At 38.1% G+C, this 22,045-nt stretch overlaps 3 protein-coding genes across 15 annotated transcripts; all 3 read left to right on the top strand.

Moving 5' to 3' along the window:
- LOC105167255 (obg-like ATPase 1) lies at window positions 350-7,285 on the top strand. The gene is made up of 12 exons (XM_011086895.2): window positions 350-576; window positions 1,023-1,190; window positions 1,293-1,416; window positions 1,900-1,991; window positions 2,217-2,315; window positions 3,135-3,248; window positions 4,117-4,181; window positions 4,607-4,723; window positions 5,110-5,185; window positions 6,225-6,317; window positions 6,699-6,749; window positions 7,047-7,285. The coding sequence occupies exons 1-12, from the start codon at window positions 490-492 to the stop codon at window positions 7,143-7,145; spliced, it is 1,185 nt and encodes a 394-aa protein (XP_011085197.1). The 5' UTR covers window positions 350-489; the 3' UTR covers window positions 7,146-7,285.
- LOC105167254 (probable LRR receptor-like serine/threonine-protein kinase At4g20940) lies at window positions 8,207-13,067 on the top strand. Of its 2 annotated transcripts, none has more exons than XM_020696480.1 (4): window positions 8,207-8,702; window positions 8,835-10,117; window positions 10,293-11,834; window positions 12,242-13,067. In XM_020696480.1, the coding sequence occupies exons 2-4, from the start codon at window positions 8,920-8,922 to the stop codon at window positions 12,823-12,825; spliced, it is 3,324 nt and encodes a 1,107-aa protein (XP_020552139.1). In that variant the 5' UTR covers window positions 8,207-8,702; window positions 8,835-8,919; the 3' UTR covers window positions 12,826-13,067. The 2 variants fall into 2 exon arrangements, with proteins under 2 accessions (XP_020552139.1, XP_020552140.1); XM_020696481.1 differs by having other exon boundaries at window positions 8,207-10,117; window positions 10,293-10,504; window positions 10,691-11,834.
- Window positions 13,360-20,621, top strand: LOC105167253 (small RNA 2'-O-methyltransferase). 12 transcript variants are annotated; one of them, XM_020696146.1, is made up of 12 exons: window positions 13,360-13,462; window positions 13,582-13,668; window positions 13,842-13,895; window positions 14,742-15,120; window positions 15,786-15,875; window positions 15,987-16,438; window positions 17,440-17,682; window positions 17,845-18,761; window positions 18,942-19,093; window positions 19,173-19,289; window positions 19,756-19,893; window positions 19,999-20,621. In XM_020696146.1, the coding sequence occupies exons 4-12, from the start codon at window positions 14,818-14,820 to the stop codon at window positions 20,434-20,436; spliced, it is 2,850 nt and encodes a 949-aa protein (XP_020551805.1). In that variant the 5' UTR covers window positions 13,360-13,462; window positions 13,582-13,668; window positions 13,842-13,895; window positions 14,742-14,817; the 3' UTR covers window positions 20,437-20,621. The 12 variants fall into 12 exon arrangements, with proteins under 12 accessions (XP_020551805.1, XP_020551803.1, XP_020551804.1 ...); XM_020696144.1 differs by having other exon boundaries at window positions 13,582-13,689; XM_020696145.1 differs by having other exon boundaries at window positions 13,582-13,689; window positions 13,839-13,895.

The raw sequence follows: 22,045 nt of genomic DNA, 5'->3' as shown, positions 1-22,045 counted from the left end.
GCTAGCACAATATAAAAAAGTTGCTAGAATTGGAGCTTGATTCTATCCAATTTTGACATGTAGGAATTGGAAACCAATGAAACAAAGGCTAGGTAACATTTTGGAGAGGCTCAGAGTTTTGAATTTACATATTATTTTTCAGGAAAAATGAGCAGTTTTTAGATGTCAAAATATTTTACAATTATTCTTGCTACACTTAAAATATTCACAAATCCGCTTTATTATTTGTCAAAAGGGGGCCCAACCCAATATTGGGCCTTCTCTTGAGCCCATAACAAAATGGGCCTAATTGATGCTGATTGGATTTTGCTTAACAATTAAGCGCGTTGGATCTACCTTTCCTTTTTCCAGACTCTCTAGGGCTGGCGTAGTAACCGTTGCGTATAAAACCCTAGAACCCCCCCAACTTCCTCTCTTCCGCTCCAACTCTCTTACTCTTAATTTCCAGAATTTCAAAGAGAAGAAGAAGAAGCGCGGGAGAAACACGAGATGCCTCCCAAAGCAGCGAAATCAAAGGAAGCCCCAGCCGAGAGGCCTATTCTTGGACGCTTTTCTTCCCACCTCAAAGTTGGAATTGTAAGCTTTCTTTTATTCTTTGATTCAAGGTTTTCTTGATTCTTGATTCAAGATTCAAAGTTTTCTTGATTATTGAATCAAGGTTTAACTATTCATTGCTTTAATCAGTGGAGGGTGAGACTGCAGTAGTTATAATCTATCATGTGTAGGGAGTGATAGTGTTTATCTTTTTCTTTCAAGAAATGCTTTTTGTTTCTTTTCGAAGAAATTGTTCTATTGTCCAAGCCAAAGGTGAAGAAAGATAAATTGGAACTTGACTCGCGCACTTTTGTACTTTGTTGAAAAGTTTAATGGGTTTTGAACTTTTGATTTCTGGCCTGAAGTTTCTAAATGTCTTGATTCTTGGTTTGATATCTAATCATACTGTTACTTACATCTTTTGGTGAAACTGAAACTAAAATTTTGGTGTTATCTTGGTCTGATTGTTAACCATAATGAATATTCAGGTCGGGTTGCCAAATGTGGGGAAATCTACCCTTTTCAACACGCTCACCAAGTTATCTATACCGGCTGAAAACTTTCCCTTCTGTACCATTGAGCCCAATGAGGCTCGAGTTAATGTTCCCGATGAGCGATTTGAATGGCTTTGTCAACTGTACAAGCCAAAGAGCGAGGTTCTTTTCAGAAACTGACTATTTATTTCTTAAAAAATGGGACTGTATTTTACTGTATCCATGTAAAGTTTTTAATGATAACTTTTATCAATGTGGTGATAGATATCAGCTTTTCTAGAAATTCATGATATTGCTGGACTTGTTCGTGGTGCTCATGAAGGACAAGGATTGGGGAATAGTTTCTTGTCTCATATCCGGGCAGTAGATGGGATTTTTCACGTTCTACGTAAGCTGCTTAGATCTTGTGCTTTTGCTAACATCCTTTAGATGGGATATAGGTGGATCTCTTCATGTTAGTTCATCATCTTCATAATAGTAGTATTTGTTTTGCTGGATGAAAATGATATGTAGATTCTGTGTAATATCTATAGATTATCTCCAGATACTGTGTCTTGCCTTCTGCTTTTAGAATTACCCCTTTCATGCATTAGGCATGTTTTGTATTGTTAATCTCCCCCATTTTGAATTACTATTGTATAAAGAATTTGAGCTGGTTTATTTTAATACCTTTTGGGGTTCTAACACTCTGTCAATATTCAGAAAGTGTTAACGCTCAGTAGTTATTATGCCATTATGCGATAATAAAATGGTGCAGTGATAGGGTTAACAATATTTTCATGCCGTATACCGAGAAAATGAAATTATTGTTGAAATTTCTTTTATTTGGTATAACATGAATGCACTGTCTTATTCCTGTTATCTCATTTAGGTGCGTTTGAAGATCCTGATATCATCCATGTTGATGACTCCATCGATCCTGTTAGGGATCTAGAAGTTATATCTGCAGAATTGCGGCTAAAGGTAAGGTTGAATCAAATATTAACCTGAAGATTTCTTTACCTTTTACTTCTTTTAATAGGCAATTAGAAGTTCGATTATATTCTCCACTTCCTTCTGGTAAGGCAGATCATTGCAGTTTCTAGCATATGGAATTGTTTAAAAATTCTGGATGCTCTTGGAAGTTGTGGTTCTGTGGTGTCTTGGATATTTTGCTCTTTCTGATCCTGAACTGGCGTATGATGCTAGGATATTGAGTTCATGGAGAGGAGAATTGATGATCTTGAAAAGAGCATGAAGAGGAGCAATGATAAGCAACTGAAACTCGAGCATGAGTTATGCATACGGGTATTCATACTCTTGGTTCTTTTTGTTGAGATTCTTATCTTCTGTCATTTTACCAAATGCTTTTGCTGGGGTTCGCCTATAAATTATGTGCTGTACTGTAGATTATTTTGGAGTTCATATTATAGATTTTGAATACTGATATATCATTCGAGCTCCACTGCATGTCAAATCTCTTTTTCAGTCTAGATTTCTTTCTATCTAGCAATCTAGTTTTACACGTACCAGTTGTGTCTAGTCCTTGATGATTGATGTAGTTGGTGGAAATTTGCAGCTGTGGGTTTGTTGGATATAAGATAAGCTGATTTAACTTATAATAAGTTAGGACGTGTAAGTTGCTTGGTCTAACTAAAGGACATTTATTTTTCGTGTCCTGATTCTTTTTTTTAAATAATATATCCGATGTTTTGTTCAGGGCGTGCTATTTTTAACATAGGTAGCATTATACACAAGACTGCTGCTTTTTCTTGGTTGTCCAACAAGAGATTTCATAGGTTCCAACTTGCACTCTTATCTTTATTGAAGTTGTAATCAAATTACATGACACCATGTTGGCATTTTCCATGGATTCTTATTCGTGACAATTGTTGACATGGGGAGGTCTTTAATTAATTTGCTTTTCTGTGACTTGAAAATCTGTTGTTATCTGTGGTTATTAAGGTATGACGTGATTATTTGCTTAATATGGTTGATGAAACATATGCTTGAGTCATAAAACCGCTGCCAAATTTCAGCAATATGTAATGGCTTGTAGTTGAATTATTATCACATCACATCAGGGATGTTTGTATACTGAATCTTGATAATTTATGGGTCCACAAGGTCAAAGCGTCTCTTGAGGAGGGAAAAGACGCACGCCTGGTCGAGTGGAAAGCTGCTGATATTGAGATATTGAATACTTTCCAATTGCTTACTGCAAAGCCTGTTGTTTACTTGGTAAGTAAATAACCTAGGTACCTATAAAAGGCAAAAAAGCGTGGGAATGCTATTATGGTTGGAACAGGATTCTTCTTTCCAAATTAGGCTATCAGCTGTAATATGCTTAATTTGGTTGTTTATGGTACATTCTGTGTTAGTTATTATCTCCCCAGCATGTCGGCATGTCAAGATGTTTAGTGAAACAGGATCCAGTAGTTAAATTCATTTGTTTTCTAAAGAGAAATGTATGTGCTTCCCTGATGTTTATTATTGCATGAATGTACATGGAAGTTGATCCATAATGCCCGCTTTTATTCCTTTGTTTGTGATTCTGAGATCTGTCTTCGATAAAAGAGGAAGAATATCTTTGGAACTTTCTTTCATGTCTCATTAAAGCAAGAAGTGAAAGGGATGTTGTTTACGAGGGAAGGCATTGTTTTCTGTCTCCACTCCTTCAGCTGTGGCTTGAAATATAGGTGACATGTTTAGAACTTAAGTTAGTTGCCGCATTTTTACTACTATGTGGAAAAATCTCAGGAATTCAAATGATTGAAGACTGGAGAAAGATACTCCCTTCATTGATTACCCTTCATTCATTATTATCAAACTTTTTTACTTATGAGAAATGCTAAGTTAGGTTACTTAATTGATGTGATGGGTTAATACGTCTCGAACAATTAGAATAGTTCTGGAATAGGAGAGATATGTTGAATCTTTCTTTTCTGCCTACTTCCTTGAGGAGCCATATGGTGCATGTGATGCTCTTTACATGATATGAGCTTTACGTATTATCATGCTTCAAATTATTTCAATTTGATGACATTTTTTTAATTCCAACTAAATGTTGCACTGTTTTTATGTTTTTATTTTCGGTGATCTGGAGCAGGTTAACATGAATGAAAAAGATTATCAAAGAAAAAAGAACAAGTTTCTACCGAAGATCCATGCTTGGTATGTCTCAGTTTTGGCGTCGGCAACTCTCTACTCCTTTCTTGTGCTACAATTCTCTGCATGTGCATGAGAGAGTGAGCTTCCACCATCTAGAAATTTCTGCCTGAAACTGCAACATTAATGTCACACTTACATGATTTTAGAGTCAGTATTTCTAGTCTCTTGTTCCCTTTTTATAAGAAAATGAAGTAAAAACTATAGCATTTCAGCAATTAGAAAAACACTTCATATATTTGTAGGTGGATCCTTTGCCCGTTCCAAATACCCTAAAAAGTTGATTGAAAGAATTCACAGTTTGATTAATTCAATGTAGATTTGTACTTGTTATATTTTCCTAGATATGAAGCCAGAAGGATTGATTCTCCCTACTCGCCCTTTGTTCTTTTCCATGTGTTTGAGAAATATCTCTTTCATATCTTTTGTAGGGTGCAGGAGCATGGCGGTGAAACTATAATCCCTTTCAGCTGTGTTTTAGAGAGGAATCTTGCTGATATTTCCCCAGATGAAGCTGCTAAGTATTGTGAGGAGAACAAGGTTCAAAGGTTGTCTCAAGTTTGATTTGTTATTTCAGATGTGGGTTTTCAAAATGTTTTTGCAAGGGATTACTGTAAAGTGTGAATAATTTCTTCTCTATAATGAATTTAGGTAAATTGAACGCCATCCAGTTGGCAAGGCATTTCTGATCATGTAATACATGCAGATTAGGTGTTTGCAGTCTAGGCAGAAACCAGAAAGTAATGGTTCTTGGAAACTTTCAACTGTTAAAGTCCAAGAAATATTGTATATCTTGAAAGTGAGAGTTTTTAAAATGAACCATTAATAATAAAGCTGTGAAACTGGATATCTTGAATCTATTTTTGGTAGCCTTAATTCGACTTTATATATGGAAAAAGAGTTGATAAAATTGCCCCTGATTTCCATGCTACAGTGCCCTTCCTAAGATCATCAAGACGGGATTCGCAGCCATTAATCTCATATACTTTTTCACTGCAGGGCCAGATGAGGTACTTCATAATATTCTTCTCATTTTCACAAGCATCCTCGTGTCTCTAATTTACTTTTTTTTTTGTTGCTTTGAACATGTTATGTCAATGAAAGAAATATAAAACTCTTGAGCATTAGGCATGTTGTGGTGGTATATAAATCACATTCATAGAACAATTTCAGTATGTATTGCACATATTAGCTTCTTTTGATGGGAAGCAAACAAATAAATAAAAAAGGATAAGGAAGAAGAGATGTTTAGGCCAGTACCTGTTTGGTTGCTTTGTTATTCATAAAAATTATTAGCCATCAGCATTTGTCTTAGAACCTTTTGAAAAATGCTGTTGTATTAAAACTTAACCTATGGCAATCATGAAAACCAGCATATGCCCATTTCAAGTTCATATAGCTTCACGATTGCAGATCTGGCTAAGGTGGTTGCTTGTTGAAGGTGGTGAGGACTGATTAAGCAACTTGTTCATCAGCTAGATTTCTTACAAAACTGAATATGCTAGTTTTGTTGTGACAGCAGGAGGTTGTGTACAGTGTACTGATTTTGATTGGAGGAAACTGAAAATGGTGATGGATGAATTGCATAGGTATTGTATATTGGATTGCTTATTGGTTCTGTTGTCTTGATGAGTACCTAAGGTCCTGAGGTTGTAGCCTTATGAAGTGGAAATAATTCCAATTTGAGGATGGGTTTTTATCCTTGGATAGGCAGTTTCAGCTCCATCAGATGCTTCAATGAGCATATTAATAAGCTCTAGCTTTGCCCCATCACTGGAACTGTTTCACCTTTTTAGAATTAAAGGGCTTGTGTTTACGAGTAGTAGCTGGACAAGTCCTCATAAATCATTCGCATTCAACCTAATATTATTGTTCCGTCACATGGCTATTTCTTATAATTTTCAGTGATTGCTTAACTTTTCATATATTCCTTTATGAGTGACGCCTCAAAAATCTTTTATTGTGTCTCAACTTATCCTTGCTATTTAAGATATTACGCTAGTCATGATCTACTCTGGTGAACATGAGAATAAATTTGCTCTTGTACAGGTAAAGTGCTGGCAAATTCGTCGACAGACTAAAGCTCCTCAAGCTGCAGGAACAATTCATACTGATTTTGAAAAAGGTTTCATATGTGCTGAGGTAGCTGCTTTTCCTTTTCCCTTATTTCTACATGCACATTCATATTCCTATAGAACTTTCATGAGTCCATTTTTTTTCCCATTTAATCAATGATTTTAATTTTAGGTGTGTTTGGTTTCACTTTTTAATTAACTGAAAATTTTCTTTGATCTCTGTCTGTACTTGTATGTTATGTTCCTCAAACTGTTGGTGAGTTCACCTTCACATCGCATAGAAGTGTCAGTCTACTGTATTTGCTTTCATTGTAAAGTTGGTTTTTCATTTGCCTCAAAAGAAAATGAGTTCTATTCTTTGATACCCCACTCTGTAATCTTTACAAGAGAAATTTGTACCTAAATTGCATCACCATTTATGCTCATACTGGATTGTATTGCGTTTTAGGTTATGAAATTTGAAGATCTAAAGGAGCTCGGAAGTGAGTCAGCCGTAAAGGTATATTTCTCTAATGAAGTGTTGTTAATTCATAGAATAACAGCATAGTCTATTTTCAGTCATTTTTGCACTCGTTTGCTATACTACACTTCACTTTTGATGAGGTTAATGCATAGGAGAGCCAAAAGAGATGGAACAGGAACTCAAATACAGTGTGAATCCTATACTGGCTTTTGCTCTGATGGCAGAGTGAATATCCTATGCAGAATATCCTGCTAGCATATTACTATTTCTTTGCAATGCTTTGAGGCCTTCATAAAAATTGTCCATGAAACTAAATTCTCTTGCCTATCACAGGCTGCTGGGAAGTATCGGCAGGAGGGGAAGACTTACGTTGTCCAGGATGGGGACATTATTTTCTTCAAATTTAATGTTTCTAGTGGAGGGAAGAAGTAGATTTCCATCCTCTTCCTATAACCAAAAAATTGGAATAATTGTAATTTGTAATTGCTTGAAATTTATTTATATATTTGACGAGGGATGTAAAATTTTGGGATCTTGATTAGAAGTATAAAAATATTCTTGTATTGTGTACCTTTTGAAATTTTAGTCGATTACGCATAGGTCTCTGCGGTGATCTCCTATGCAGGAAGTTGTGTGTTCTCCTCACAGCTAATTTGCATGGTACTTTTTCCTTTAGAAATGAACCGTTGAAGTCTGATGCCCGAATTAATAGGTGAATAAAATCCCCCGCTAAAAGAAAAAATAAAATACAAAATGTCTTATTTCTCTTGGGTTTTCTTGCCATGCTTATAACAATTGTACTACAGACGGAAGCACAAGGAAAGAATGGGGGAGTATGTCAAGATTCCATGTAGAGATCATCATTGAATTCTTGTCTGTCATTTAACACCCTCCTCACCCACTCCACCGCTACGTATTCAAATCTTTCCACATCAGTGTTTGTGTATGGAATGGAATTAAAGTGAAGTGAAAGGTACTGGAAAATATTAATATATGTAATAGTAGTATACCATGACGCCAACATCCCTTCAATAAAGGGCATCTGTGGGACTATCTATTATCTAACATCTTCCAAAAAGAAAGAAAAACTTCTAAAATCAAGAGAATCTTTTCAGTTTGTTTTTGCTTTTAGTTTTCAGATTTTGAAACAAGTGAAAACATGCTTGTTTATATAACACCACAATTAAATATAAAATATAATTTTATTAATATTTTTTAAATGCAAATTTATATAAAATTGAAAATACATTTTTCTAACCTAAAATTAGAATGAAATTTAATGACTAAAATGAGATTTAATGACAAGATTCCCTGCTTTTTGGCGGGTACAGCTCCTCTTCCCCCCCCCTCCCCCCCAAATTTACTAACATTCCCGCTATTTCTTTTTTTTCCATCTGTCCTTTGCTGCAGTCTTTTTCAATTCAAAACAAATAAATTACTGTACTTTTCTTTTGCAGTATATATAGATAGATAAAACTAAATCACCATTTCAAGCCTCTTTTCAATACTGTAACACCGCAATTCCCATATGAATCCAAAAGACTGTACAAAAAGCACAATTGTGAGAGTATTTCTTGTTGGGTTTGTACCAAAAGACCAAAAGTTTTTGTTGGGTTCTATCACGTGTCTTTCGGTAGGTTGAAGTGATTGTTCTACAGGCAAAGAGAGTGTGTGTTGTGTGTGCTTGCATATTTTTGACATTTATGAATTAACAAGAGAAAAAAAGAGCATGCACGTTCAGAGGCATTTAGAGAAAGAGTGAGGTTTCTGTTCTGTAATTGTTAAAGATTTACGGGTTTCTTGAAAGCTAATATTTTCCGCCATTATTAGAGCTTTTAAGTGCCAGAGCTTTTCTGGGTCCATTGCTTTCGCTGTCTTTAATGCATTTGCAATGCCGATTTGAGGAGCCCTTTTACCTCATTTCTCTTTTTGTCACCTGGAGCTTTTGTTCGTTCTTGGACTACTGAAAACAGCGAGAAATGGGCTTTCGTAAGTATATTGCTTTTATTTTCAGTGTGTTTGAAGTTTCCAATTATCTGTCAGCGGAGGCCTCAGTTTCTCTGTAAAGCTTGAAACTTTGAGGTGATGATTTATACTGGGATGTAAACTTGGCAAATACAGGAATTGAGGATGGTAAGAAATGCTGATCTTTTCTATGTTTGGATCTGTGAAAGTGAATGGTTATGCTGTTTGAAGAAGTCTCTTAATGTTTGTGCTATTGGAAGGTAGCATTCTTATCCTGAAGTCGAGTTGGGCAGCTTTCTTTGGAGCTTGGAGTTCTTTTACTTTTGTCGTTGAACTCCTTGGTTGCATTGCTAACTCATTATTACCTGGGATTAGGATGAAGATATTTAGGTTTTCTCTGGTTTGTCTTTGTTTTGTGTCGGCCTTGAGCCAGCTCCCTCCCCGGGATGTATTGGCCCTGCTTGAATTCAAGAAAGGAATCAAGCATGACCCAACAGGTTTTGTGCTGGATTCATGGAATGACGAGTCCATTGCTTCCAATGGGTGTCCTTCATCTTGGTATGGTATCATGTGTGATGGTGGAAACGTTGCAGCAGTTGTTCTTGACAATTTGGGCCTGGTAGCAGATGTGGATTTGAGCGTGTTCACAAATCTGACAATGCTTGTAAAACTTTCAATTTCGAACAATTCAATTACTGGGAAGTTGCCCAACAAGCTTAGCAACTTCAAGAGCCTTGAGTATCTGGATGTTTCTGAGAACATGTTTTCCTCATCACTGCCATCAGATATTGGTAAACTAGTCAGTTTAAAAAATCTTTCATTGGCTGGAAATAATTTCTCTGGCTCGATCCCAGACACAATTTCTGGACTTGCATCTATCCGTTCCTTAGACATGAGCAGCAATTCGCTATTTGGGCCACTCCCATCTTCTTTGACAAGGTTGGGAGGCTTAGTTTATCTTAATCTTTCACTTAATGGCTTCACTGAAAGCATACCAAAGGGGTTGGAGCTGATGAAACAGCTTGATGTTCTTGACTTGCATGGCAATATGCTTGATGGTAAATTTGATCCGAAATTCTTGCTGCAGACTACAGCAAGTCATGTTGATCTTAGTGGCAATTTGCTCAAGAGTTTTTCTATGGAGCAGCAAAATTTTCTGGTCGGTGTCTCTCCATCTATCAAGCATTTAAATCTCAGCCACAACCAACTAACTGGATCACTTGGAAGTGGTGGTGAGGCTGAGGCTTTTGGTAGCTTAAAGGTTTTGGATTTGAGCTATAATCAGCTGTCTGGGGAATTACCTGGTTTCAATTTTGTTTATGATCTTCAAGTCCTGAAACTTGGCAACAACAGATTTTCGGGTTCCATTCCTAATAACCTTTTGAAAGGAGATTCTTTGGTTCTAACTGAGTTGGACTTAAGTGGCAACAGTCTCTCAGGTACATTTTTGAGCTGTGAAGTCCATGATAGGAATTTTGGTTTCTGATAATAAATAGACCTATTATTCTTAAAATCTAGGTTATAAAGTGATAGATTTGGTTGGTTGCAGGGAAAGGTAATTTACTTCATGCCTTGTCGCACTTGTAGTAACTAATGGCCATTTTTACTTGACAGGACCTGTAAGTATGATTACATCAACAACACTACACACCCTTAATCTCTCTTCAAATGTACTTTCTGGTGAGCTTCCACCATTGACAGGAAGCTGTTCAGTAGTTGACCTCTCAAAAAACCAATTTGAAGGAAATTTAACAAGGCTGCTGAAATGGGGAAACGTAGAAGTCCTTGATCTCAGCCAAAACAGGCTGACAGGGTCCATTCCAGAGGTAACTGCTCAATTTTTGCGTTTAAATTACCTGAACGTCTCCCACAATTCCCTGAATGGTTCTCTTCCCAAAGTGATCACACTGTTTCCGAAACTCATTGAGCTTGATCTTAGCTTCAATCAATTGGATGGACCTCTGCTAAATACTCTTTTAACATCATCAACTCTGAGACAAATTCACCTACAGGGTAATAGACTTTCTGGAAGTATTGATTTTTCACCATCCTCTGGTGATTTAGATCTCCAAGTTCTTGATCTTTCTTACAACCAGCTTGATGGTCACCTCCCTGATGAATATGGATTGTTCACTGGACTTCAAGTGCTCAATATTGCAGGAAACAATTTCTCTGGGTCTATTCCTACTTCAATTTGTAATATCAGTGCCCTAACTTCACTAGATATTTCTCGGAATCATTTCACTGGTCCACTTCCCAAGAACTTATCAAACAGTCTTCAAAGCTTTAATGCATCATATAATGATCTTTCTGGTGTTGTTCCAGAAAATTTGAGAAAGTTTCCTCTATCTTCTTTCTACCCTGGTAATTGTGAACTGGAGTTCCCTAATCCTCCTCCTGGCTCTGACAATTTTCCACCAGGAAATGCAAGCAAGAAAAGTTTGAGAACTATCATTAAAATTGTAATAATAGTTGCTTGTGTTGTTGCCGTGATCATTTTGATCCTTCTTGTCATTTTCATTTATTGCAAGCGCATGTCAAGAATGCGTTTATCAGATGTAACCAACAAAGGTGCCACCCATCAAGCTTCAACAAGTCCTTCTAGCTTTGGTGGAAGGGATCGTGCTGGTGGCTCAGTTGTTTCAACAGAGGATCTTGTAACACCACAAAAAGGATCAGCATCTGAAATAATTAGTCCAGATGAGAAAATGGTAGCCAAAACAAGTTTCTCGCCTTCCAAGACCAGCCACTTATCATGGTCGCCTGAATCTGGTGATTCATATGCTGCAGAAAACCTTTCAAGATTGGAGGTCAGGTCTCCTGATCGCCTGGCTGGTGAGCTGTACTTCCTAGATGATACAATTTCTTTCACGGCAGAGGAATTATCAAGAGCCCCAGCGGAAGTCCTTGGAAGAAGCAGTCATGGGACATCTTACAGAGCAACTCTGGACAATGGACTGTTGTTGACTGTAAAGTGGTTGAGAGAAGGAGTTGCAAAGCAGAGAAAGGAGTTTGCTAAAGAGGCTAAGAAATTTGCCAATATCAGACATCCAAATGTGGTGGGATTGAGAGGGTACTACTGGGGGCCCACACAACATGAGAAACTCATTCTTTCAGACTACATATCTCCTGGAAGTCTTGCGAGTTTCCTATACGGTATTGCTCTACTCCATTCCCAGGCAATATATACTCCTCCTGCTCACGTGAAGCTTTCATACAACTTATGTACAAATATAATTTGCTCAATTATTTTCATGACCTCTTCTATGATTGAATTGTCCTTGTGGATACCTGGTCAGTACAATTTTCTAAAGAAAACATAATGTAAAAACATATTCTCTAAATTTATGCAACTTGGATTAATTTGTATGTTTGACAATATGACTTGGGTGAGCTACTGATTCCAAATTATGGCTGATTAAACGTTCTACTTGCTATTAATGCATGTTGGAAAAGAAAGGAGCTCTGTTTTGTCCATGCATTTGCACATTGTTTCCTCTTGAAATGAAGTCAATGGCATATGTTGTTATCTTAAACCTTTCTCACAAGTCTATTACTAGCAGATCGGCCTGGGAGAAAGGCTCCGCCCTTAAACTGGGCCCAAAGGCTCAAAATAGCAGTAGATGTCGCACGGGGGCTGAACTACCTCCATTTTGACCGTGCTGTTCCCCATGGGAATCTTAAAGCCACCAATGTACTACTAGACGGACCTGATCTTAACGGGCGGGTAGCTGATTACTGTCTTCACCGTCTGATGACCCAATTAGGCACCATCGAGCAAATTCTTGATGCTGGGGTCTTGGGTTACCGTGCACCGGAACTAGCAGCATCCAAGAAGCCTGTACCGTCTTTCAAGTCAGACATTTATGCCTTTGGAGTAATTTTGCTAGAACTTCTTACTGGAAAATGTGCTGGCGATGTAGTTTCTGGTGATGATGGAGGAGTAGATTTGACAGACTGGGTTCGCCTGAGAGTGGCTGAAGGTCAAGGATCAGATTGTTTTGATGCGGCATTGACACCCGAGATGAGCACTCCAGCAGCCGATAAAGGAATGAAAGAGGTCCTGGGAATAGCTCTTCGATGCATTCGGTCTGTGTCTGAGAGGCCAGGCATCAAGACTGTATACGAGGATCTTTCAGCAATCTAGTTTGCTGATATGAAGAAACGTGAAGTGGGAAGCAAATAGCTAGCTCATTGACCTTCTTCTTGCTAAATTTTTTCAAGCATTGTTGTAAATTGGGGCGTATTATTGATGTATACAAGCTTTTGATGAGCAGAGCTCTGATCTGACTGACTGTCAACTGGGAATCTATCAGAGTTACTTATTAAGCACATCAAAAACAGTTGTTCCATTTCAAGATTTGGTGAAGTATTAATTCCAACCCATAACACTACTCTCTGTTCGGACAAGCTTTCACTACTATTTGATTAGACACAAAAGTTTAAATTATTTTGAAATTAGTGATTGAAAGTTATTTAAGTGAAAATGTATTTATGGAAAAATAATTAGTAATTGATTGAATAAGTTTAGTGTATGTGTAGAAATGAATAGTAAATTAGGATATGTTGGAGGAGAGTGCATTATTATTTGAATAGCAGCAGCAGGTAATGCGGTAAAATTTGCCAATTAAAATGACGAGTCTACTTGCAAGAACTGAACTGCAGAGAATTGTAAGGAAAGGCAATGGAGAGATACCGCTCCCTCGCAATAAAACGGCTTTGCTTTTATGGGTCTTCCTTCGTCTCTTCAGTCTAAAACCCAAAACCCAAACGCCTACTCAAAGGTTGCAACTTTCAAACCCTTTATTCTCTCTCACTTTCCCTTTTTCTACTCTCTAATCTCTCTCCTCCTCTCTGTTTCTCTCACCGCGACACACACACTCACGCTCGCACAAACACGCAGGAACTCTTTCACATACATGCATACGGCAAGCAGGCGGACAGAGGGGTGTACGCGAGCGTGAATGCGCTAGTCTTTTTCAATGTTAAGGTTCCGTGAGATGGATTGATCGTACGCCATTCTTTTTTTTCTCTTGATACTTGGGGTACATAATTTTTCGTGAAAAATTTCTCTTCGGTGACTGGTCAAAATCTTTCTGGTGTTCTCCGCCATTCTTTTAAGTTTTAAAATCATGTGTAAAATCTCAACGCTACTTGCAGCAGGTTTATTCTCCCCTCTTCGGTGTTTGTGAGTTGCGCGTAAATCCTCTTCATCGAGTAAGACATTCATTATTAAACCTTTATCAGTCATATGCTATTAATCTTTCTTTTTTCTTGTAAAAGATTATGTTAGATGTTCTAACCAAGCCTCCTTCATGGTGTGTACTTGTCTAAAGCTATAGGCAAGATAATCTAAGATTCTCTTTTCTTTTATTACCTTTATTCCTGATCACATGTCAAACTATACGGGTTATATGGTGGTATTCTCTGCATTGCTTCTTCATCATATAGAAGTTAGATGTCACTTGTTGAATGAGCTCATTTTGCTTTGTTTTGGTTGGAAAGGTTTTGCTGGTATGATGGCTCATAAGTATCTGTGAAATGTATAGAACACTGCTGGTTTTCAATCACGATCACATGGTGGATCTTTTTTCTATTTCTCTTGTATTATGTTTTAGGTCCTGTTGAATTGTATGTTAGATCTTAAAGCAACGGTTCACCTGCTGTTTGTGGGAACCGAACCTACATGAGGAAATGAAGAGTTAAGGACAATAAAATAAATAGCTTCCAAAAATTAAAGTGGACTGGCATTCTCTAAGCCTTTTGAAAATACTAGGTGCTTTTGCTGGTGGCTGCACAATGAACAACAATTTGTGTTTAAGCTGCTGCTAACCATGGCTCTTGATCATCTCTTCACCACCCAAGAGATTGGATTTTTAGAGAATCCTGCTCCTGCATTTTACATATATCACTATATCTAAAGATGGAACATTATCTCTTTGAATTCTCTCTAAGGCATCTGTCCCTGACTGCACAGACAGAGCTTCATTCTTTTTCTGAGTTATTATTTGGTTTTATACTATTCAGAGGGAGTGATTATACATGGGATTTTATTTGATGCAGGAGGTACAGAACTGGGTTACAATTCTTCATAATTGTAACGAGTCGAAAATAAGGTTCACCTGTGCTTATAGGGTGTATGCATCATTGTACTGCTGCTGTGAAAATGACTGAGATAGGAAGATCTGCAGCTAACCCTTCAAAGAAGTCATCATTGACACCTAAGGCAATTATACACCAACGATTTGGTGATAAGGCCTGTTATAAGGTTGAGGAAGTACAAGATTCAACTCAAGATGTTTGTCCAGGTTTAGCTATTCCACAAAAGGGGCCGTGTCTTTATCGGTGCACTCTGCATCTTCCTGAGGCTACTATTGTCTCGGGCACCTTTAGAAGGAAAAAGGATGCTGAGCAATCGGCTGCTGAGAAAGCCATAGAAAAGGTTTCTCAATATGTTGTTTTCCCTAATAACAAACTTCTCCATTGTTTCTTCCTCTTACTATTTGTTGAAGAAATTTATAGTATCATGTCTTAGTTATGCCAAATTGTGTGCTCCTCACCTGGTTTCTCAAAAATCAATTTGGGAAAAACTTTGAGAACCTATATACTTCATGCCTTGATTTATTTTGTGAATTTGGAGTTGGTTCTTCATATAAAGTAGGGAGTACCAGAGTTTTGATATCATATTTGGAACCTTGGATTCTCTATTTTGTCTTTTGATGATGCTTGCTATTGTGTGCAAGCGTATGTCAATGTAATTGCTAGTTTGCTGGTATGAGATCGAACTAATTTGCAACCCTAATGGAAAGGGGGAAAAAAGAGAAAAGAAAGAAAACATCCTTATCCTCTCTCTTTATACTTGCACAAATAATCTCCTTGAGTGTCTTCTAGATTGGTAAACACGAGTTGATTATCCACTTTCTTTTTCTTGATTCTCAAATCATCTCGTCTTGGATTCCAAGTTCTTAACTATGACTTATTTCTAATGTCTTTTCTTCATGCTTTTTGTTTCTTTTTTCTTTTTAAATGTTATTCTAAGATTCTTTCTGTTACTACCCAATAAAGGAGCTTTCCATTACTTGTAACGTTTCCAATTTTTTGCTGCAGCTGGGCATCTGTCAGAAGGAATATAATCCCACCATACAGGAAGCTTGGGATGATTTGGCAGGTCGTGTTGCTTTTCTATTTGCAAATGAGGTTTGTGTTTTAGAGCCATGCATTTTATCTTCATCAAGTTTTATTTGCAACTGAAATTCTCTTCGTTCTTTTTTGACACTCCATTTTGTGTTTTCTTTGGCGACAACGAAGTTCCTTTCATCTCCCCATCCACTCAGTGGTCACTTCAGAGCAGCATTGAGAAGAGATGGCGATTTCAATGGTCATATTCCAGTTTCGGTAATTGCAGTTTATGATGCAAAGATTGGTAATATATGCAAATACATAAATCCTGCGGCTGAGGCAAATTCACTGCTAGTGATGTTACTAGTTATGAGGGCAGCAGCTAAACTGACTGATTTGGCATTGATATCTGATAAGCAATTTTCACTATGGAGGAGAAATCCATATCCTCCAGAGGTTGTATCTTCTGTAATGCAAGAACCAAACTTCGCAAGCGTTCCAATTGAAGTAATACATATTCCAGCTCCACTGGACAAGACCGTTGAACCTTTGACGCTTCACGTTAATGCAACTGGTTATTACCTAGATACTATTGCTCGTCAGCTAGGTATGTCGGAGGCTTCAGATGTTCTGATTTCCAGGTAAAGTAAGGATGCATATGGTACACGATTTCATAACTTAATTTCCAGGTGGTCTGTTATCCATATTTCTCGAAAGTAACAAATATTAGCACATATCAGGGTTTTATAGTGAAAAGCGAGGAACAAGATGTGTTATTTGGACTTCATATCTTGCTTTATTTTCTGTGAAAGAGGTTTGTGTGCGGTTAGTTTAGTTTTTCAGCATTCTAGGAAAGAATATTGAACAGATTCTTCTGTGGCCTTTTGTTTCTCGTGCTTGATAACTTGATATTATGGGCAGCATGAATCTACTTTCATAAGCCACATTACAGCTAATGCTAAGTAGTTCATGCTTGTTTATGTTCTATCCTCAAATTGTTGTGGTACTTTTGTTCATGTCATCATATATAAGTGAACTGACATCGTTTGCATACTAACCAAGTTATTTGTAACTTTTGTTAATACAAGTTTTCCAGAATGAAATTTAATGTACCTCTAAAGTAGATGACAGAGCAAGATGCTCCAATCAGGATAGAAGGGAATATGAGTCAGAGTCAACGTCTGTCAGTTGTAACAGTTCCATTCTTTTTATGGTACTACTGTTAGAATTTATTCTCTCAGACTATTCTGTTGCCTCAAGTATCCGGTTATTAATAAAGATGATCGACAAGTGGTTGAGGTTAATTTGCAGCTTCTAAAAACACATAGTTAGGGAAGTTTGACATGGACACTTTCATTGGATATGCTTTATATAGTTTCTTACTGCTGCTATATGCCACAGCTGCAACTGAACCAAGCTATTCTTAATTTGGAAAAAAACACAGGTACCTTAGCAATGCTGTTGGCTTTTTTACCTTAAGGAACTGGGTCTGGCAGGAGGGTTTGTACTCTAATATGAAATATGCCCGTAAATTGAGATGTTTTATTTATGTTTTATAAAATGGAGATGGCTTGCTCAGTTGTAGCAAATTTGATCGTCCTACTAGCTTTTTTATTTACTTAACCTACTGGTTATTATGTAGAACGATTGGCAAGGCTACCTCTGAAATGAGAATATATTCCTCTGCTCCCAAGAGAAATATGTTAGACCACATTTCAGAGCCTCAAGTGAAAGAAGCAAGCCACTTTGAAGGATCTTTAAATGCCCGGGCAAGTTACTTTACTGGTCAGGAAGTATATGGTGATGCCATTTTAGCTTCTGTAGGGTATACATGGAAGTCTACAGATCTTTTCCATGAAGCTGTTTCCCTGCGCTCGTATTATAGGTAAGATCTTTGGGTTCTATTAATTGCTGATATTTGTCCTCCTTCAGATCTGGGAAATATGTGGTCTAAATCTGCAAAATTTCTTTGTTGGGGCTTTTCAAAACCTTGGGAATTCTATCCTAATTTAATTGCTCCTTTTTTTTTCTTTACCTCTTTGTGAAGGATGCTTGTCAACAAGATACCTAGTGGAGCATACAAGATATCTAGAGAGGCAATACTTACTGCTAATTTGCCTTTAGCTTTTACAACAAAAAGCAATTGGAGAGGTTCCTTTCCGAGAGACACACTTTCTACATTCTGCCGTTTTCACCATTTGTCTGAACCTGTCTTCTCTATTCAAAGCAATCTATTGGATCCCTCACTAGATTTACCAGGATCCCGTAAAAAGTTGAAAGCTATGCAGTCGAGTAAGGAAGAAAAAAGTGGATCAGGTCTGGCTGCTACTACTGGGGATCCAGTGGGATCTATCGAAGTTTTTACTTGTGAAGTAAAGATACATTCCAAAAGTCAGGAGTTAATCTTACAGTGCTCGCCTCAAGAATCTCATAGAAAGCAGACGGATGCCATGCAAAGTGCTTCTTTGAAAGTTCTGTCATGGCTGAACATATTTTTCGAAAACCCAGATATGTCCTTAGAGAAGATGAACTTATTGGCAGAAAAGCTTGACATTCACTTTACCCCTCGTTACTTCTTTAAGGAATTTGCCTTATGTCATTTGATGCATGACTTTGGGAGCAACAGGACTCTAGCTTACAGTGATAATGCGAATGAAAATGAACCATTTCTTATTGATATTGGGGGTCAAAACTCAGGAGTCACTCCATCTAATGGTTCTTTAGCATGCATAAGCTACAGCATTTCATTGTTTAGAGAAGGAGACTGCATGAAAGAACATCTCGAAAGCTCTGAAGAGTTTGACTTTGAGATTGGCAATGAAGCCGTTTTGCCTCATGTTGAAGCAGCTGTGGCGCAGATGACTGTTGGTCAATCTGCAAATTTTCGAGTGAAGTTGCCTCCGAGTGAGTTCATTTTGGCAGTGGCTGCCAATTCTGCAGAAACTCTATCATTATTATCATCAAGTAAGTTATCAGTTTAAAACTTGATTTTAAGACACTTATTTGATGTCTATCCCTTAAAGGATCTGTCGCATGCTCTGTGGCCTTAGACCAATAAGCATGTCTTGAACAGATAAACTCCTTTCTCCTCTTGTTAGTGTAGTTTTTATTTTTCTTTCCTTCTCTTTTGTTTCCTTGTGTCAGGAAGCTGCAAATTGGAGTACAATGTAACTCTGTTGCAGGTGACAGAACCATTGGAAGAGCGAATGGAGCAAGCTCTGTTTAGCCCCCCTCTTTCAAAGCAGCGTGTGGAATTTGCATTGGAGCATATTAAAGAATCTTCTGCGGCCTCTTTGGTATAACCTGATATTCTTCGAAATAATTCTTGAAGCTAATAGTTGGGCGTATGAGTATTGATATTCACTTTTAATTCAGGTTGATTTTGGTTGTGGTTCTGGAAGTTTATTGGATTCCTTGCTGTCATATCCAACTTCCCTGGAGAAGATTGTTGGAGTTGATATTTCACAGAGAGCTCTTGCAAGAGCAGCTAAGGTTAGCAGCATTACAGCTGTTTGCTGTTAGACTGTGATCACATCTACTCAATAAACATGTTCCTTCTTTTTTTATTTTTTCCTTTTTGGGTTTTCTTCCCCTCTGTAACTTATTGAATATCTTTGGAGATGTTAGGGATGAGGATTGGAGGAGGGAGGATTAATAAATTTCAGATAATCATGGTTGTCCATCCATACTGCTACTTTTACTTTGAGGACTTGGTGCAAGAGGATTTGTGGATGATAAATACCTACACAAAGTCCTCCTCTCTCCTCCATCCCACCGCCAACTGCACTTGCACCCATTCCTCCTTGTCCCCTCACCTGCATCTGGACCCCACATGGCCCTTCCCCATCAAATGGTTACTAGCCCTTGCATTCCCCTGACCCCCAGCATACACACAGGCACATATGTACATTGGCAAGGAATAACTTTCCTAGTTGGAATAATCTCTCTACAAATGCAGTCACTCCACTCAAAGCTAAACAGATTACTGGATTCTAAGGAGTCAAGTAGCAAAATCAAATCTGCTGTGTTATATGATGGTTCCATCATGAAATATGATTCTCGACTGCATGGATTTGACATTGGGACTTGCTTGGAGGTATGAGGCTCACATACTTGTCGGATATATTTTTCATGAACTTTGCGCCTCCCCTCCCCCCGCGGTTTTAACTGACTGGTGACATGGAAAATGTGCACTTTATAGGTGATTGAGCATATGGAGGAACAAGATGCATGCTTATTTGGAGATGTAGTGCTCAGCTCTTTCAGTCCCAGGATCCTTATCGTCTCCACCCCAAATTATGAGTACAATGTGATTCTCCAGGGATCTGCTCCTCACGGCCAAGAAGAGGATCTAGACGAAAGGAATCAGGCACAAAGTTGTAAATTCCGAAACCATGATCACAAATTCGAATGGACCAGGTCTCAGTTCAATGAATGGGCATCTGGCCTGGCAGCAAGGCATAACTATAGTGTTGAATTCAGTGGCGTTGGTGGTGCTGCTGATGTTGAACCTGGGTTTGCATCCCAAATTGCAATTTTTAGAAGGCCTGAAGACAATCTGAAGGATATGGAGTTAGCTAAAAACTATGTGCCAATCTGGGAGTGGAGTAGGCAAGATGTTACCCACCAGGAACCATAGATTTCTTGCTGAAATCCATATATTCTATTACAAAAAGAAGAAAAAAAAGAATTAAGTCGATATAGCTTCTTATATTCTTTTTTTTCTTTGACTTCTACCAATGATACATATAGTATACAATTGAACTATGGTGGTTGTATGATGACCAAATTTTATAACTCAAGGAAGATGGAGGGTTTTCCATATGTTTTTGCTTATATAAGTAAGATCAAGGTCGTACTTTTTCTCCAAAGTGCATTAGGAAGTATAATTGTAAAATTTTGTATGGCAATTCACATCACTCAGATTTTTCACTAGGCAAGAAAAATATCCTGGGCCTGCGGGGAGTGCTATCTGCTATGATTTATGTGTATCCAATTACAACTACAAGCCTGAATGGACCGGGAACTGTTCAATCACTGTAAATTTCTTGGAAGAGCTTACTTTTGTGTTTGAGCCCCCCCTATGTAATACCCTGACTCAATTGAACAATATTCAGAGTTGCTCTTTCCAATAACCTTATGTAATGTAACCGTGTATTTTACTTGGTTGAGTTGTCAGTTGTCTAAGCACAATTCCCACACATTTCAGATATTATTTTGCAATTTGGAGTTGATTGCATGCACTTCATCTGCTGCCCTTTCGTCCTCAGCAGTAGACAAAAGTCACGGAGGAGAATGGAAAAGGCAATTGCAAGGAATCTCAATCAATAACCTCGGAGCTGTCCCTCTCTGACCCGGATATTCCACGTTGGTTAACTGACAAGAAGAAGGTTTTGCTTTCGGATGCGACTCCTGTAGCATGATATCCAAGTCCCTATTCTGCTCTTCATGGAGAGATGTCTGAAACAATTGTTAGCTGGATTAAGAACCAACGGACGAAAATGGCACCTGATTTTCATTTCTTGCTTGCTTTTCTGATCATCTGCACCGACATAATACTCTGCCAAGCGGCAGAAATTAAAGCAGAAGCAACCGTGGCAACGGCATCGGGTGACTGCCAGAGGAAATGTGGTGACATGGAAATTCCTTATCCATTTGGCACGACCAGGGGTTGCTACCTCGACGAAGGATTCAGAGTCATATGCAATGAGGCAACTGGTTCAGCTTCGCTAGCTTTGTTAGGCTGGGAGGTAGACAACATCAATAACTCAAATCACACACTGCGCCATAAGGATTTTCGCGGTATAACGGTTCCGTTTAATAGATCAGAGGGGCCCTATGTTTCTTCCTTCACACCGATCGTAGGCCAGCATTACAGCATATCCCCGGCCAATAATAAGTTTGTTGCAATGGGATGTGATTTTTTTACCTACCTTTTGGATGCAGAAACGAGCAAGGTCCAGGGGTCGTGTTCGTCTCTCTGCAATCCCAATGATGAAGTCCCTCTGCAGCTTCCATCTTGTTCGGGTCTGGGTTGCTGCGAAATAAGTTTCCCGGAAAATCTAAGCAATTATACTGTATGGGTTCGGCGAATTGGTTACAGGACGGAATATAGGGAAAATCAATGTGGAGTCTTCACTTTTGTGGAGAAGGATTTCCTTGGTGTCAATAAGATGAATTTCTCTACATGTAACGAAATTTATCTTGTCCCAATGATACATGAATGGGCGGTTGGTAATACAAGCTGC

The sequence above is a fragment of the Sesamum indicum genome, linkage group LG8 (genome assembly GCF_000512975.1).
Source record: "Sesamum indicum cultivar Zhongzhi No. 13 linkage group LG8, S_indicum_v1.0, whole genome shotgun sequence".
In the NCBI taxonomy this organism is placed as follows: Eukaryota; Viridiplantae; Streptophyta; class Magnoliopsida; order Lamiales; family Pedaliaceae; genus Sesamum; species Sesamum indicum.
Note: the sequence above shows the minus strand (reverse complement) of the source record. Positions and strands in the feature narration are given on the sequence as shown.